Source organism: Cnephaeus nilssonii (assembly GCF_951640355.1).
Source record: "Cnephaeus nilssonii genome assembly, chromosome: 19".
Taxonomy (NCBI): Eukaryota; Metazoa; Chordata; class Mammalia; order Chiroptera; family Vespertilionidae; genus Cnephaeus; species Cnephaeus nilssonii.
The window spans coordinates 40,217,648-40,235,613 of record NC_137090.1 but is presented as its reverse complement, the minus strand read 5'-3'; the positions used below and the strand labels follow the sequence as shown (position 1 = coordinate 40,235,613).

At 45.9% G+C, this 17,966-nt stretch overlaps 1 protein-coding gene across 2 annotated transcripts; it reads right to left on the bottom strand.

Annotated features, from left to right (window-relative positions):
- Positions 1–147: 147 nt before the first annotated feature.
- On the bottom strand, positions 148–17,233 carry WRAP53 (WD repeat containing antisense to TP53). Of its 2 annotated transcripts, none has more exons than XM_079798775.1 (10): positions 16,595–17,233; positions 16,328–16,426; positions 15,975–16,086; positions 2,338–2,426; positions 2,047–2,137; positions 1,808–1,940; positions 1,053–1,261; positions 772–875; positions 508–642; positions 148–401 (listed from the first exon to the last, which is right to left on the bottom strand). In XM_079798775.1, the coding sequence occupies exons 1-10, from the start codon at positions 16,996–16,998 to the stop codon at positions 155–157; spliced, it is 1,623 nt and encodes a 540-aa protein (XP_079654901.1). In that variant the 5' UTR covers positions 16,999–17,233; the 3' UTR covers positions 148–154. The 2 variants fall into 2 exon arrangements, with proteins under 2 accessions (XP_079654901.1, XP_079654902.1); XM_079798776.1 differs by having other exon boundaries at positions 251–401; positions 513–642.
- Between the last annotated feature and the right edge of the window lie 733 nt (positions 17,234–17,966).

Below are 17,966 nucleotides of genomic sequence, written 5' to 3'. Positions count from 1 at the left end.
ACCACCTCTCAACCCTGGTTTTAGGAACAATATGCCAATCCCCACAGCTGCTGGACTAGGGAGCCCACTAATAACCGCCCCCCCCCCCCAACCCTCTCTCCATCATTTGCCTTCCCAAACAGACACAGAGACTCTGGGATCATATAAAACCTTTTTATATAAACTCGCCCCCACCTCCTTTTGTCCCTCCCTGTTCCTCCTCATCCTGTTGAGCATCAGGGATACTGGTGTCTGGGGCCCCCCCACACCACCAGAGCTGAAGCTGACATTCAAGGTGGACGTGGCGCATGGAGAGCAGGGGAAGGTCCACCTCCTGCTCCCCCTCGTCCCCACTCTCCGTGGGCTCTGGAAACACACGCTGACCAGAGGCCGTGGCCAGCAGAGGCAGGCTAGGGTGCAGGCTGCAGGGAGAGACAGGCAGAGTCTGTCAACACCCTGAGAGAGGATGCTTGCTCCCTCTGCAATTCACCTCCCTCCCAACCCGAGCCCCACGATCAGTGGTATGACCTCACTCCATTGGTGCAGTCCTTCTGAGGCAAAAAACTCAGCACAGGTTCCGGTTTCCTCTCATGCCCAGCCTCGCCGGTGTCCCACACAGAGACAGCCCCGCTCGTGCTGCCACTCACCAGGAACTGCCCAGTCCTGGGGAGAGAGCAGAGGCTTGCTGGCCTGGAGTCATCATCCGGCCCAGGAACTCCTCACACCCAGGGGTTCGGATCTGGGCTACAGGGGGCACTGGAGCCCTGGGAAGGAAGGACCCCGGTCACTCACGGGTCCAGATCAAAGTAGATGCGCTGATTGGTGGTCACCTCACGATTCAGGGACCACAATGGATGACCAGGCTGCCGGAGATCCCAGCACAGAAGCTCAGCATCCTGAAGACATAGAACAGGGGCCTGGAGCCCACCACCCAGACATCTCTGCTTCCCTCAAGCTTTACAGGCACTCCTTTAGCTTGGGGTGATTTTTTTCTCACATCCATCCCCCAACATATCAGCCTACATCCCCACTCCTGCCTACTGCCCTTGGGGGTCTCAGGACATGACTCCTACCTTCCGGGCTCCTGAGAAGAAGCGGTTGCCATCCGGGTGAAAGCAGAGGTGGGTGATGCCCCCTCGGTGCCCTCCCAGCAAGGCCAGAAGGGAGCCATCATCCGAGGCATACAGACCCAGGGAACAGCCATAGGAGCCACAGGCATAGAGGGGCTGGGCTGGGTTGAAGGCTATGCAGGAGATGATGCCGCTCTGGCCCTGCTTTTTTGCTAGAGGGAAGGAACAAAGTGGGGGAGCGAGCAGCGGCACTGACATTAACCGGGCTAATCAGAGGTGCACCTGTCTCCTGTCCCAGAGCCCATGTGCCAGAACTCAGTCTCCCCCACCCCATCTGCCACAAGATCCTCCTATGCCCCCCACTTCCCCGCAAAGGACCTAAAGGCCTAAGACCTACTTCTTCCCTCTCAAATCTGTTTTTCCTGAAAGGAATGGAAAGCTGAAGGCTTGTAGTAAAAGAGAATCAGCTTCACCTCCAATTTCCTAGTGATACTAAGATTTTGGAGACCAAAAGGTACACAGCCAACAGGAACTGGGCTCGGAGTGAACAAGCTCTTTACTCACCGGTTTGACCTCGGCAAAGTTCCATGCCCTCCGAGTGTTTTCTCCTCTGCCCACTCGGCACTACCTGCCTGCCAGGGCTGTACGGAGGCTGTGGCACACACACCCCAACATGTGGTCCCCTGGCTCAGTCAAGGCCCCTCTGCACATGGCAGTGCCCTTTCCTTGCTTCCTCTCTTAGAAGCACAGATGCTTACCAAACGTGGCTCGGACCTCACAGTCACGGCCGGGCCGGGCCGTGGAAAAGACACGCACAGTCCGGTTGAAGCCACAGAAGAGCTGGGAGCCATCCGGGGAGAAGCAGAGTGAGTGAGCTGCCGTCAGCTCATCCTGGGAGGAGGAAAGGGCCGAAAACAGGCCTCGTAAAGCAACTCACCTGTCCTCAAGGAAGGAAAGCTGGGCCAGGACAGGCCGAGGCTGGGCGGGAGGTCCCTACCAGGTGGTTGTAGGCGCGAAAGGAAGCCCGGAGCTCTCCAGTGAATGCATCCCAGATGTGAATGGGGTTCTCCCGGCTGCTGCTGGCCACACTGAGAACAACAAGGACACTGAGGCCCTGCTGCTATCAGGGTGGGAAGCCAACTGACCGGCCCTCTCAGCTCACACCTGAAGGGCACACCAAGCTTTCCTCCTCCCAGAATCCCTGGGCAGCCCTTGACTCTCTCTCAGTAGAGGATCCCCTTGAAACTGTTGGGGGGGGAGGGTAGCAGAGGCAAAGGACTTCACTTACTAGGAGGTGTCTGGCTGGCTTGAAGACATCAGAGAATACCAGCAGTAATCATAGATGGTGTCACCTTCCACCATCCGAAGGACAGGGACCTGGACAGAGATGGAATGCCTAGGTCAATTGCAGGGAAGGGAGGCATCTTGGACCTCCGGCAGTTTTACGGCAGAGGGAGACCATGTGTCATCATTTAACCAGGCAGGAGAGGGCAAATGGGGTCAATATGAAGAACAGAATCTTTATCTCAACATTCAAAGGTCAGCTCATACTTTAATGTCAGATTTGGGCCACCAAAAGTCATACACATTCATCCTTTTGCTTTTTAAACACTCAGAGAAGAAAAAATAAATAATATCCCAACAAAGAACCAACCAATAATATGCATATTTCATTTTTTAATTTTTTATTTGTTTTGTTTTATTTTGTTTGTTTTTATAAAATATATTTTGTATTGATTTCAGAGAGGAAGAGAGAGAGAGAAACATCAATGATGAGAATCACTGATTGGCTGTCTCCTGCACACCCCCTACTGGGGACCGAACCCAAAACCCGGGCATGTGCCCTTGACCAGACTCGAACCCGGGACCCTTCAGTCCACAGGCCGATGCTCTATCCACTGAGCCAAACCAGCTAGGGCTCATTTTTTTTATTGGTTTCAGAGAGGAAGGAAGAGGGAGAGAGAGAGATAGAAACATCAATGTTGAGAATCATTGATCAGCTGCCTCCTGCATGCCCCTTCCTGGGAATCGAGCCCACAACCAGGCATGTGCCCTTGACCGGAATCAAACCCGGAACCCTTCAGTTCACAGGCCGATGTTCTTTTTTTTTAATATATTTTATTGATTTTTTTACAGAGAGGAAGGGGAGAGGGATAGAGAGTTAGAAATATCAATGAGGGAGAAACATCGATCAGCTGCCTCCTGCACACCCCCCACTGGGGATGTGCCCGCAACCAAGGTACATGCCCTTGACCGGAATCGAACCTGGGACCTTTCAGTCCACAGTCCGACACTTTATCCACTGAGCCAAACCAGCTAGGGCAATGATATGCATATTTACTAAGCATCTACTAGGTGCCACTTGAGCCCTTAAAAAATTAAACAGCCCTAGCCAGTTTTGTTCAGTGGATAGAGCATTGGCCCAAGGACTGAAGGGTCCCAGGTTTGATTCCAATCAAGGGCATGTACCTTGGTTGTAGGCTTGATCCTGGCCCCAGGTCTGGGCTCATGCAGCCGGGCCACTTTTTGGAGGCAACCAATCAATGTGTCTCTCTCACATAGATGTTTCTCTCTCTCTCTCTCCCTCCCCCATCCCTTTCACTCTCTCTAAAAAAAATCAATTGGCCCGGCTGATATAGCTCAGTAGTTGGATGTTGACCCAAAAACCAAGAGGTCACCTGTTCAATTCCTGGTCAGGGCACATGCCTGGGTTGCTGGCTCAATTCCCAGTGCGGGGTGTGTAAGAAACAACTAACCAATGATGTTCCTCCCTCATTGATGTGTCTATCTCTCTATGCCTCTCCCTTTCTCTCTCTCTAAAAATCAATAAAAACATAGGTTGATGCTCAATCACTGAACCACACCGGCTGGGCTAAAAACACGTTGTTGTTTTTTAATCAATGGAAAATATCCTAAGGAGAGGGTTAACAAAACAAAAAAATCAAAATTAAAAAATTAAACAGTTCAAATATGCAAAGTATTAAAAAAAACACACAAACACATCTGTGACTCTTTCACCCAGCTTAAGAAATAAAATATACAAAACAGTTAAAACTTCAGCCCAATGAAACCTTCCCTCAGAGGTAAACACTATCCTGAATTTACCATTCTCATGAATTTCTTTAGGAATAAATAGGTCCTCGGGTTACATCGGAGATGGGTTCCTACGGTATGACGTATCGCAATTTTTGCCGTAAGTCGGAACCCACCTACATAAGCACCTACGTCACTCACATGGAGCACATACACAGCAGTAATGAAGTGAAACAGAAAAAAAAATTTTTTAAAGAACGATAACAATTCCTGACCTTTACTTGTGGTAAATAAATAATAAAAAACATAAAGCACATATGTACATACGTCGAAATGACAGAACTTTTTTTTTTTTAGAACTTTTTTTTTAATAAATAAATGGGAGATGGCGACATAACCACGAAACGATTTTCATCCAGTCCAAAGTAACCTGTATATTTATACAAAGAAAAAACTGCCTGTATATTTATACAAAGAAAAAACAATGTAGCCCTAGCTGGTTTGGCTCAGCAGATAGTGTGTCTGCCTACGGACTGAAGGGTCCCAGGTTCGATTCCAGTCAAGGGTTGCAGGCTCGATTCTCAGTGGGAGGCATGCAGGAGGCAGCCTATCAATGATTCTCTCTCATCACTGATGTTTCTCTCTCTCTCTCTCTCTCCTTCTCCCTTCCTCTCTGAAATCAATAAAAATGTATTAAAAGAAAAAACAATGTATAGCATTGTCCTGCATGCCTTTAAACTTAATATTAATGATATCACACTGGTTGTGATTGTGAGATTTAACCATGGTGACACATTTAGTGCTAATTCATGCATTTTCACTGCTGTAGAGTACTTCACTCATCTTTCCTTTTCTATCAACAATCACTGATGTCTTTCCATTTTTTAGCTAGTGTGTTTTTTAACATTCTGGTACAAATCTGAGAGGGTGGGTTTCTCTGTAGCTTCTGCTAACAAGGAAAATTATTGGGCTCAATGGCATGTACTTTGCCAACTCTGCTAGATAATGTCACATTTTTTTCCCAAAGGGCTCATCCCAATTCACTCTTCCACCAACTGCATGAGAGTGCCTGTTGCTCTGCATTCTGCTGATATTGCCAGACTTAAATTTTTCTCAGTTTGAAGGCTGTGAAATGGTATAAATTTGCGTTTCCTTCATACTACTGAGGTTAGACATTTATTTATGTGGCTTTTTTTGAGGCATTTATCTGTTTATTAGCAATTTAAGTATGCCTTTTCATAATTTTTTGTTCATTTTTCTACTAGGCTTTTGTCTTTTTCTTACTGATTTGAAGGAAATCTTTAAATCATCTGGACCAGTCCTTTGTTAGTTATTTGCTTAACTTTGGGTGATGTCATCCAGCCATGTCTTCAGTTTCCACTTCTCTATTCTGAACCCATATATTCAACTGCCTGGTAGAAAGCTCCACTTGGCTATCCCACAGGTACCTCACACTCAATTTCTCCCTAAGGGACCAGCACCTTCCACCTCAAACCTGCTGTCCCTCCTGGGCTCCACAGCCGATTTTCAAGCCTGAAATCAGCACCAGCCTGAATGACGACGACTCCTCCTCCTCTTTTCTGCCTTTCCACTCCTGGTCCAGCCCAATATCATATTTTGCCAATTCCACCTCCTAGAGTTCTCTTGCATCTGTCCACTTCCCTCATACCACATGGAGCCAATACCTTCTAGCTAGCATTTCTGCAAAACTCTAGATGTTCTCCAGGCCTCCCTGTACCCTCACACTCCAATCTACCCATCCATTCTCATTTCCACACTACAGCCACATCAAGGCCCTACAGACCTTGTTAAATTGGGATTCTGTACAGCGTCACCTTCTTAACATGTTTCAGTGACTCTTCATAACCCTCAGTATAAAACCCCTCTTTACAAAGCTTTCCCTTACCAGGTGTCTACCCCATCCACCACTCATGGCTCACCTCTCGGTACTCACTCCTTAAAAAATCTCTACATCCTACTATTTTGGCTCTCAGTTCTCACCATACTCTCAACCTGCAGGCTTTCACTCATACTAGTGTCTAAGTCTGTAATACTCTTCTTTCACCTCTCCCAACTTATGGTTGAATCCTAGTCAGCCTTCAGGTCTCTTAGATGCTTCTTCCACTGGGAAGCCTTCCCTAACCCATCAAGCTGAGCAAGGTGCCTGCTCCATGTTCCTATAGCCCTCTGTGCTCCTTACTCTGCCTCGTACCTATCTGAGAAGGCAGGAACCATGTCTGTCTTGCTCGCCACTGTTTCTCCAATACCTAGTATTTTAAATATTTTATTTTTTAATCCTCACCTGAGTACATGCTTATTGATTTTAGAGAGAGGGGAAGGAGCAGAGAGAGAGATCAATGTGAAACAGAAACATCGATAGGTTGCCTCCAGTACACGCCCCGACCAGGAATCAAACCCGCAACCTAGATATGTGTCCTGACTAGGAAATGAACCTGCAATCTTTTGGTGCATGGACGATGTTCCAACCAACTGAGCTACACTGGCCAGGGCTAAATAATATTTTTGTGTGTTTTTTAAAATATATTTTTATTGATTTCAGAGAGGAAGAGAGAGGCAGAGATAGAAACATCAACAATGAGAGAGAATCATTAATCAGCTGCCTTCTGCATGCCCCACACTGAGGATCGAGCCCGCAACCCAGGCATGTGTCCTGACTGGGAATCAAACCATGACCTCCTGGTTCATAGGTCGACACTCAACCACTGAGCCCTGCAGGCCGGGCTAAATAATGTTTTAATGAGCAAATGAAGACAGGAGATTGTTTCAGTAACATAAGGCCCACAATAATAGGACCTTGAATTAAAGTAGAGGCAGTGAAATAGAGAGAAGTAGATGGATCAGAAAGATTAGGTAGACTTGATGGGATGTGGTAATTAATTAGATGTGGGGGGTTGGGAAAATATTAAAGGATGAGACCCTGGCTTTGGTTTGAATACCTGAGTTCATCAAGATGGTGAAGGACTTGGGGTTCACAGGAGGGCTATGAGGTGCCAATGTCCTTGGTGAGGGTGAATGGGAGAATCAGACAGCAGAAGCCTCAAAGGAAAAGTTTTTACCAAGAGAAGGACAACTGTCTGGATATAGTATTTGGGAATGAGGGCTCCCCTCTCCTCCCAATGAAATATGTAGGGCAAATAGGATGCACAGTCTTCTCTGGAGAAGGCAAGAAGGAAGTAAATGCCTCAGGCAAGTGCCACAGGGAGGGAGAGTTCTCAGAAAAGAGGCTGGGGAGTTGGGAATAAGAGTTCTAGAAATGGGAGAGAAGGGAGGAGAGTTATTGGGAAACTATGTTGGGAAGAAGCAGTATATGGATATACCCCCAAAAAATACTCTCTAATTTCCCTACCTATATAAACTTTATCCATTTCCAAATAGTAAACTTTAAAAGGGAATATCTAATGAATGAGGTTGGGCTAGAACTGGTACACGCACAATGCTAACAGCATTTTATAAAAACACAAAAACGTTCAAAATAAATGTACTATCTACATCACAAGACACACAAAACAAATACATGTATTTTTTAAAATGTAGTTTTGTTGATTTCAGAGAGGAAGGGACAGGGAGAGAGATAGAAACATCAATGATGAGGATCATTGATTGGCTGCCTCCTGCACACCCCCCACTGGGGATCAAACTTGCAAACCGGGCATGTGCCCTTGACTGGAATTGAACTTGGGACCCTTCAGTCCGCAGACCGATGCTCTATCCACTGAGGCAAACTGGCTAGGGCCAAAACAAATATTGATACTGCTTGACCTAGGGCAGTGGTTGGCAAACTCATTAGTCAACAGAGCCAAATATCAACAGTACAATGATTGAAATTTCTTTTGAGAGCCAAATTTTTTAAACTTAAACTTCTTCTAACGCCACTTCTTCAAAATAGACTCGCCCAGGCCGTGGTATTTTGTGGAAGAGCCACACTCAAGGGGCCAAAGAGCCACATGTGGCTCGCGAGCCACAGTTTGCCGACCACGGACCTAGGGTATTTCTTACTCATAAAATTTCTCTTATGAAAAGAATCTTCATCAAAACACTTCACTGAATAATTTATATATAAATATCCTAGAAACAACCCAAATGTCCAAAACAGAGGAATGGGTAAGAAAATGATCTATCATAGACACTCAGTGCAATATCCATTAAGACTGAAGCACCATTAAGACTGAAGCACCATGAAAAACATTTAGGATATGATTATTAAAAAAGAAAAAGCAGTACACGTGTATACCAAACTATTTACTACAGGATTACAGCTACTTAAAGAGCTTCAGTACTTGTACAAAGCTTTAAAAAAAATGTAGAGAAATTTAAAGGGCTGAATTTTGTAGATTGGTTAATGATGACTTTTTTCCTTTTTAACATTCCTATTTCTCTTAAATGAGTTTGCACAATAAATTCTCAACCTCCCATATATTCAGTGTCTCATCTAACTATCCCTGCTCCTGAATTCTTCTTTTTTATTTTTAAATCCTCACCTGAGGATGTGATTGATTTTAGAAAGAGGGGAAGAAGGAGAGGGAGAGAGAGAGAAACATCAATGTGAGAGAGGACATCAATTGGTTGCCTTCCGCATGCACCCCAACTGGGGATTAACCTTTTGCACTCGGATGTCGAGTGTGACTCGACACGGTTAGCATCGGTAGCAGCTCTTTTCATACTCTTTGAATGTATCAATAATTTGAAATATAAAAAAATCCAAATAAATAAGTTTGTATGAAAAGAAACTCCAGTTTTTTATTCTACTGCCGCGCTTTGTAAAATCTGGGGTATTTAAAAAAATTAAATCCCGAGTAGAATAAAGGAATCAAGAAAAAAGCGAGTGCAAAGGGTTAAACCTTCAACCTAGGTATGTGCCCTGACCAGGAATTGAAACCCCAACCTTTTTTTTTTTTCCATAATGTATTTTTTTAAATAAATCTTTATTGTTCAGATTATTACAATTGTTTCTCCTTTTTCCCCCCCATATCTCCCCACCACCTGGTTCCCACCCCCCTTCTGCCCTTACCTCCCCCCCATTGTCCTTATCCATAGGTGTATGATTTTTGTCCAGTCTCTTCCCGTACTCCCCACACAGACACCCCTTTCCCCCTGAGAATTATCAATCCACTCCCATTCTATGCCTCTGATTCTATTTTGTTCACCAGTTTATTCTGTTCCTCAGATTTTTAATTCACTTGATTTTTAGGATCACTTGTTGATAGATATGTATTTGTTCATAATTTTTATCTTTACTTTTTTCTTCTTTTTCCTCTTTTTAAAGAATACCTTTCAAAAAAACAAAAAAATAAAAAATAATACCTTTCAGCATTTTGGTGATGAACTCCTTTAGCTTTTTCTTATCTGTGAAGCTCTTTATCTTCCCTTCAATTCTGAATGTAAGCTTTGCTGGGTAGAGTAACCTTGGTTGTAGGTTCTTGCTATTCATCACTTTGAATATTTCTTGCCATTCCCGTCTGACCTGCATAGTTTCTGTTGAGAAATCAGCTGACAGTCGTATGGGTGCTCCCTTGTAGGTAACTAACTGTTTTTCTCTTGCTTGTAAGATTCTCTCTTTGTCTTTTGCCCTTGGCATTTTAATTATGATGTATCTTGGTGTGGTCCTCTTTGGATTCCTCTTGTTTGGGGTTCTGTGCGCTTCCTGAACTTGTAAGTCTATTTCTTTCACCAGGAGGGGGAAGTTTTCTGTCATTATTTCTTCAAATAGGTTTTCAGTATCTTGCTCTCTCTTCTTCTGGCACCCCAAAAATTCGGATATTGGTACGCTTAAAGCCATCCCAGAGGCTCCTTACGCTATCCTCACACTTTTGGATTCTTCTTTCTTTCTGCCTCTCTGGTTGGGTGTTTTTTTTCTTCCTCATATTCCAGATCTTTGGTTTGACTCTTCGGGTACGGTGGTCTACAGTTGAGTGTCTGTATATTCTTTATTTCAGACAGTGTATGCATAATTTCTGACTGGTCCTTTTCCATTTTTTTTGTATTCTCATTAAGGTCCTTGAAGGTCTCTTCAAGTTTCTCAGCGGTTTTTAGAAGATTCTTGAGTAACCTTATAAATGTGGTTCTGAACACTGTGTCGTCCATTAGTTTGCTTTCCTCCATCTCTCCTACTCGTGACATGTCTCCACATTTTGGCTGCCTCCCTGTGTTGATGGAGTGGCTTTGTGTGGTCAGTGACCTATAGGGGCCGGTAGCTCAGCTTCCCCAATCACTCTAGGTGGTCGCTCTTGGTACACCCCTTTGTGGGCTGAGTGGAAAGTCTTGGTGTAGTTAAAACCCTTGATTGCTGTTGGTACACTGGGAGGAATTGACCTCCAGGCCAATTGGCTGTGAGGACCTGCTGTGTCTATAACGGAAGAACTGCTTTGCTGGAGACACAGTAGGGCTTTGGTGCTCACTGAGTCTGCCTCTTGAATGTGTCCCTTATGAGAGTGGTTGAAATCTGGTGTCGTCCACACCAACCACTAGATACCCTAGTGTCTGGATCTCCAATGGGGTGCAGGTCTGAGGCCTCCCAGCAGGAGCTACAGCAAGAGCTACAGTTTTCTCCTCTTTGCTTGGGCGGTTTTGGAGCAGTCTGACTGGAGCTGCTGTTAATTTGGTTGAGCTGCCACAGAACAGGCCATTTATATGTAAAAGCCGCTGTGTGGAGCCTGGGCGGGTTTGTAGAATGTGCAGGGCGGGGTCTCAGGGCGTCACTAGGCTGGGGCGTGGCCATCAGCCATGGCTGCCTTCAGCCGTCTCTGCCTTTCCGCGTTTCCAAGTTCCCATGTCCCACGCTCCAGCACAGCAAACCCTGATTGCTGGGTGCACCTCTGCAGAAAAGTCACTCTCCTCTCCGACCGAGAGTCCAGCTTCTCCCCATAGGCGTCTGGGTCCCCCTTGTGTCCCCAGAAACTGGAGTTCAGAGTGATCGGGAGTTTGTCTCCCTTCGGTTTGAAGAAAAGCCGTGCGCCCAGTCGCCTGCCGCCAGCCCGCTTCGCGCACGCCTCTGTACCTCAGCTCTCCACGTTTGTGCTCCCTTCTCTTCTTAGTTGTAAATCTACCACTCAGCCAGCTTTCCCGTGGTTCTGGGTGCTAGACGTTTTGTTTTTTAGTTGTATTTTTGAAATTGTTGTGCGAGGCGGCAGTTTAGTTGTTTAACTTTGCCGCCATCTTGGTTCCTCTCCAAAACCCCAACCTTTTGGTGTTCAAGATGAAGTTCCAACCAACTGAGCCACACAGGCCAGGGCCTGAACCCTGAGACACCACTGGTTTCTGTTCCAGGAACCAGGGTATGGAGTGCCTTAAAGTTTGCACTGAGAACTCAAAGGCCTGCAGCCTCCGGTCTTACAGAGCTGCAGGCTGGACAAGCATTTAGGACCATCCCCAGAGCTTGACACACTTCTTCTCTAAAGAAGCCACCAAGAATTTAATTCGCACCCCCTCTCCACAATACACACCTCAAGGACAGGAGGTGGGTGTCAACTGTGCTCCCCACTGTAATTTCTAAATGTTTTCACTTCTCCAAACTCTAGCTTCTCTCCAGTTCTTGCCATCAGTCTAGCTCCCCACTTTTTGTCATCCTCCCTCACTCACTGAGACTTTATCTCCTGGTTTATTGTCTCACTCCCTATAGATACTCCTGCTATTCTTGGTGACTTGCACTTCCACTGGGACTTTGAACTTGCTATTCTCTCTGCCCACTGTATTCTTTCCCAAAACATCAGCTTGGTTCACTCTCTTCCTTCCTTCAGATCTCTGCTCAAATGTCATCTAAATAGTGAGGTCAGCTCTGGCTGGGTGGCTCAGTTGGTGGGAGTGTCATGCTATACACCAGAAGGTTGCGGGGTCAATTCCCAGTAGGGCACATACCTAGTTGCAGGTTTGATCCACAGGCTGGGCGAGTATAGGTTTCTCTCTCTCATTGAAGTTTCTCTCTCTCTCTCCCTTCCTCTCTCTCTAAAACCAATGAATCCTCTGGTGAGGATTAAAAAAATTACTTGGACATAATCCTTGACTGCTTTTTCCCCTGCACCTCCACATTCAATTGACCTCCAAGTCCTACAAAAGATACTTCAAATGCATCCACATCCCTCCATCTCTCTTGACACCACCCTAACCCAAGTACTATACATATATTTTACTTTGTTATTTTTTTTAGTTGCCTGTTCCCCACACTAGAATATAAGTTTCACAAGGACAGGGACTTTTCCCTGTTTTTGTTTGACTAATCCTCAGCTTATAAAACAGGGCCTGGTACATAGAATGTACTAAAAAAAAAAAAAATAGTGTTGAATAAACGAATCAATGAAAGAATGATGCATCCATCCAATACCATGGCCTTTCCCATTCCTTCACCTCCTTAGCACCCACAGCTATAACTGACACCATAATTGAGTCCTGGGCCTTGTCACCACCACAGTCTCTGGCTACCATCTCCAACCCATCCTGCTCGCTTGCTCTGCCATTTCTACCACAATTAATCAGCTTCATCAACAATATATTTACATCATGGCTGGTGTAGCTCAGTGGTTGAGCATCAACCCACAAACTAAGAGGTCACTGGTTCTATTCCCAGTCAGGGCACATGCCTGGGTTGTGGGATCAATCCCTAGTGGGGGTGTGCAGGAGGCAGCCGATCAATGTTGATGTTTCTCTCTCATCTGTTTCTATCTCTCTATCCCTCTCCCTTCCTCTCTCTAAATATCAATACTATCCTCCATGTTTGCACTCAACTAATACCAGTGACTACAAGTGCTTACTATATGTCAGGCACTGTTTTAAGCACCTTAATTCTTTCAATTTTCACAGCTCTGTGAGGTGAGTGTTATTATTATCATCCTCATTTTACAAACTCAGATGGTCAATTAACTTGCTGGGGGAAGACGCATAACCACGGTAATGGGTTTGACTTTAAATGGATGGCAACACATTTCTAGTGAACACTGGGCAAGGATGAGCAATACTGCCACATTCTTTGGTGGTTTTGATCTTCAGCTCTCCAGGACCGATCCTTCACTCCTGCTCTCTGCCCACATGCCCTCTCCTTCAGCTAATAAGCTCCCTTTATGCTTCACTGGGAAGACAGAGAGACACTGAAATCTTCCAAACACCAAACAGGTGCCTCTGACTGCATCTTCTGCCTTTCCTTCTACAGCAAGGAATTGTTCTGAACCTATCAAAGACCTCTAATGTACTCTGGAGCCTGTCTTCACCCCGCTACTCAGTGACTTTGTTAACCCTTCTCTCTCCTAGAGCACCAGTTCTTGTCTACTGGAGTTCTTCCTGACATCACAGAAGCAACCATTAACCCTTTTTTGGACTCACAGCCCTTCTGGTCACCATTCCATTTCTGTTTCCTGTCATAAGAAAACTCTTCCAAGGAAGTGTCTATATTTCCTTTCCCACCCACTCTAATCGGCTTCTGCCTCCATCACTCCTCTGAAAGGACTCTTGTCAGGATCACTAATGTCTTCTTGGGTTATTCTCTAAACCTGCCTCACTTTCAACAGCATTCGGCATGACTCTTTGCCTCCATTTTTATAATTTCTTCTGCACTCCTCCTCCATATGCTGGAACGCCCAGGGCTCTGCTTGAGCCTTCTCCTTCTCCATCTACACTCTCTCTTGAGACTGAATCCATTCTCAAGACACAACATACTATCTACATGCTCTCCCACTTCTCAAAGTATATCCCTAGCCCCAATTTCTCCCCTTAGTTTTACATTTCACATTTAATGCACCTAAAAACTCTTGACTTGTCCCAATACCTTTTTATATCGCTGTTTCCTGCTCTGAGTAAATCATACCATCCATCTGGCAGCAAAACCTGGACACCACACTTGACTGCTTCCTTCCCTGCACCTCCACATCCAATTGACCTCCAAGTCCTACAAAATATACTTCGAATCCACCAACATCTCCCCATCTTTCCTGATACCCTAGCCCAAGCCACCATCATTTCTTGCCTGGACCATGAAAAACGCATTCTAATGAATCTTCCTGATTTCACTATTGCCCACCCACAATCCATTCTCTAAAATTCAGCCATCATTTTACTCCTCTGTTTTAAAACTCTACATGGCTTCCCAAATAAACTCCAAATGCCTTACTGACAAGATCTAACACAATGTGGCTACTGGCCATCTCTCCATAACTAGCATGCTTCCCCTCTCACTGGCCTCAGTCCAGGTGCATTAGTCTTTTTTCTGTTCCTTGAACACAAAAAGCTCTTTCCCAGCCCTCTCCCCAGAATGTTCTTTCTACAGCTCTTCACATGACTGATCTCATAATCCTTCAGGTCTCAGTTTACATGTCTCCTTTTCAGAGGGCCCCTCCCAGACCATTTTTAAAAATATATTTATTGATTTCAGAGAGGAAGGAAAGAGCGAGAGATAGAAACATCCACGATGGGAGAGATTCATGGATCGGCTGCCTCCTGCAAGTCCCTCACTGGGGATTGAGCCCACAATCCAGGCATGTGCCCTTGACTGGAATCGAACATGGGACCTTTCAGTTCGCAGGTTGCCGCTCTATCCACTGAGCCAAACCAGCCAGGGCTCCCAGACCATTTTATCTCAGTGGTATCCTCTCGTTATTCTCTCCTCATTCTGTTTACTTCCTTTATAACATTTATTATAATTTGTAATGATGCCGAAACCGGTTTGGCTCAGTGGATAGAGCGTCAGCCTGCGGACTCAAGGGTCCCAGGTTCAATTCCGGTCAAGGGCATGCACCTTGGTTGCGGGCACATCCCCAGTGGGGGGTGTGCAGGAGGCAGCTGATCGATGTTTCTCTCTCATCGATATTTCTAGCTTTCTATCCCTCTCCCTTCCTCTCTGTGAAAAATCAATAAAAAAAATCAATAAAATATATAATTTGTAATGAACTTGATTATTTATTGGTTTGCATGTTTGTTGTCTATCTCCCAAACAAGAAAGCAAACCAGCTCATCTGTCTCATTCACTTTATCCCAGCACCACACAGTAACTGATATATTGGTAATCATTTAATAAATATCTGTCGGCACTCTCCCTCTCAGAAGCACGCCCACACCTTTCTTCCTTCTCAGGCATGCATCTCCTAAACTCTAAGGGTCCCCACAAGACTTGCAACCAGGGGAGCAATGGGCAGCAGCAGTTCATCCTGGCTAACCACCTCAACCTGTCTCCAAGGTTCCTTTTCTCTGACTTTCCAGAGAGCCACAGCAGCCCCGCCTAGGCTCCCTCCTGTTGCTTCGTCTATCCTAAGCCCTTCCTTGTTTCATTGTGCCCAGCTTTAATAAATGTACTCTCAAAAAAAAACCTGGCCCTTGCTAGTTTGGATAGGGATGATCAACCAACCCGAGGACGGCAGGGCCCCAGGTTCAATTCCAGTCAAGGGCACGTATCTCAGTTGCAGGCTCAATCCCCGTGTGGGAGGCAACCAATCGACATATTGATGTTTCTCTCTCTGTCTCTCCCTCCACTCTCTCTAAAAATCAATGGAAAAATATCCTCGAGTGAGGTATTTAAAATAAAAATTTAAAAATAAAAAAATCTGTAAGTCAATTAAGTACTGTCACTAGAAATTCACTACTCTTTTATGGAAAACACATAATCCTGACTAAAGAGGGGACAAACATCTCTTTAAATGACTTTATACCCTAGTTCAATTGGGTACAGTGTCCTCCCAACACCAAGGTTGCAGGTTCAAACCCAGTCAGGTTGAATGCATAAATAAGTAGAACAAATAGATGTTTCTTTCTCTCTCTCTCAAATCAATTTTTAAAAAAACAAAATAAAAATAAATAAAGGACTTCAGAATTTAGGGTAAAAAATGCTACCTATGGAAATTTATGATAAAGAAGATGTTCAGTGTCTGGTGAAGGGGCTGGTTTAGCCCTTATCCTTACCATTTCTGCATATTCCAGCTGTTTCCCTTCATTGTACATCTCTGGGGGTAGGTTATAAATCCGCAGGATGTTATCAGCACTATTGGTCAAGATGCAGGAACCATCAGGGGCCCTAGGAGTAGGCAAAAGTTAGAAAGCTAGACAGACCTACATTTTCCAAGCCTACGTCTAGGGAGTAAAGCCCCCTAAGACCCTGAGGGAAGTAGAAGACAAAATCCTAGGTGAAAGTGAAGTTCCGTCCAAGAGAGATTCTTACTCCTACTCCCACCTCTGGTGAATCCTTCTCCCAGATAAATGGGGTATTTGAAGGTGAACATCCTGGTGTGATTATCTCCCTGCCCCATTTTCCTTACCACTTACAGCCTTTCAAGAAGTTCTCAGGCTGGGTGCTGAACTCTGACCAGGAACCACTGAGGAACTGAGGTAGCTGGGAGAAGCTGTAGCTCCAAGTGCTGGAAGGAAGATGGGGGACAACAAACCTGAGTCGCCAAAGCAAAGAGGAAATAGGCCTGGAGAATTGGGACTAAGGACTGGAGGATAAGGTATATATCTCACACTTCCATGCATCTCAGATTTCCAATGTCCTCGGATTCCCTCAGTCAACTGCCATCACCACTTACATGGATCCCTCATCCTCAGGAACAGGCTCCTCACACACACCTTCCATGGCTTCTCCAGGCCCCAATTCTGGCCTGTTCGTTTCCTCTGCAGGAAGGCTCACATTTTCAGAAAGCTCTTGCTCCTTGATTCCAGGGCTCAACTCACCAGGAGTGCAAAACCCTGTTTCCAGGGAAGTGGAGAGAGAAGCTGGGTCCCCCTCCTCCAGCTCCTGGGGCACAGGTGAGCCAGCCATGGGATTTGGGGACACGCGGGGCGGATCATCCCTTTCGGATGTCAGTGGCATCAGTTCTGGGTCCGTATTTTTATCCATCGGGGAAGCTTGAGGCGAGAGACGGGCTGAAGCTGGGGCCTTGTCCGCAGACAGACAGCAGGGAGCTAACGGTGGCTCCTCGGACGTCTTCATACTGCAGAGGAAGCGCGGCAGGCATCGACCTCGGCCAGGCAGCCCTCTTCCCAAAGGCTGCAAGCAGGTTGCTCCGGCTGCTCCGCTTCAAAATGCACAAGGATCCCGGAAGCCGACTTAAGAGACCCACCTGTGCCTCCCTTCTTCTTCCGGGAGGGGGCAGAAGACCCCGGGAATGAAAAGTAGCAGCTGGGACACCAATGTTGAAAGCACCGCGGACCTTCGCCGGGTTGGTCCCTACGCGCCACTGGCTCTCGCGAGATCTGGGCCAACCTTTCGATTGGATCTCCGCATCTCGGCTCAGATTTCGCGGGAGACCCCAAGAAGGGGCGGGACCAGGAGTCACCATTCCCATGAAGCCGTGGGGCTCTTAGTGGCTACGGGGAGTTGTAAGGTGAAAGCGTCTTCCTGGGCGAGAAATGCCTGAGCTCCCGCGGTCGTTCTTAAAGCGCCTACTTCCCACCTCAGCTGCAGAGGGCGCTCGCGCCATGCTTGATTTTACAGGTTTTGAACTTTTCCTTCTCGCCAAGTTCCTCAGTCTCTTCATTCATTAAATAAATATTTATGACTGAGCGTTTAGTTGCTTCCCAGTACTGTACTAAGCACTGGGAAATAAAACAGTGAATAAGATAGTAGACTAAAGTTTACGTTGCTGTGTATTGAAGGCAAGGAACAAATATTTTCAGATAGTAATAGGGCTGTGAAGAAAATAAAGCAAGATGGTGTGATACAGAGTATTAGGGGAAATACATTAGACTGGGATCTTAATAAAAGCCTTCCTAAAAGGTGAGACTTTAGCTGAGAAGAAACTGTCCAACTATCTGGGAGAGAAGTGTCCCAGGCAGAGGGAACAGCAAGTACAAAGGCTTTCTTCCTTCCACCTTCAAATTGGATACAATGGCAGGAGTCTTCCAAAATGGTTTCCACCAATTCTGTCCTCACGCCGTTGGCTCGTCTAACTTCCCCAT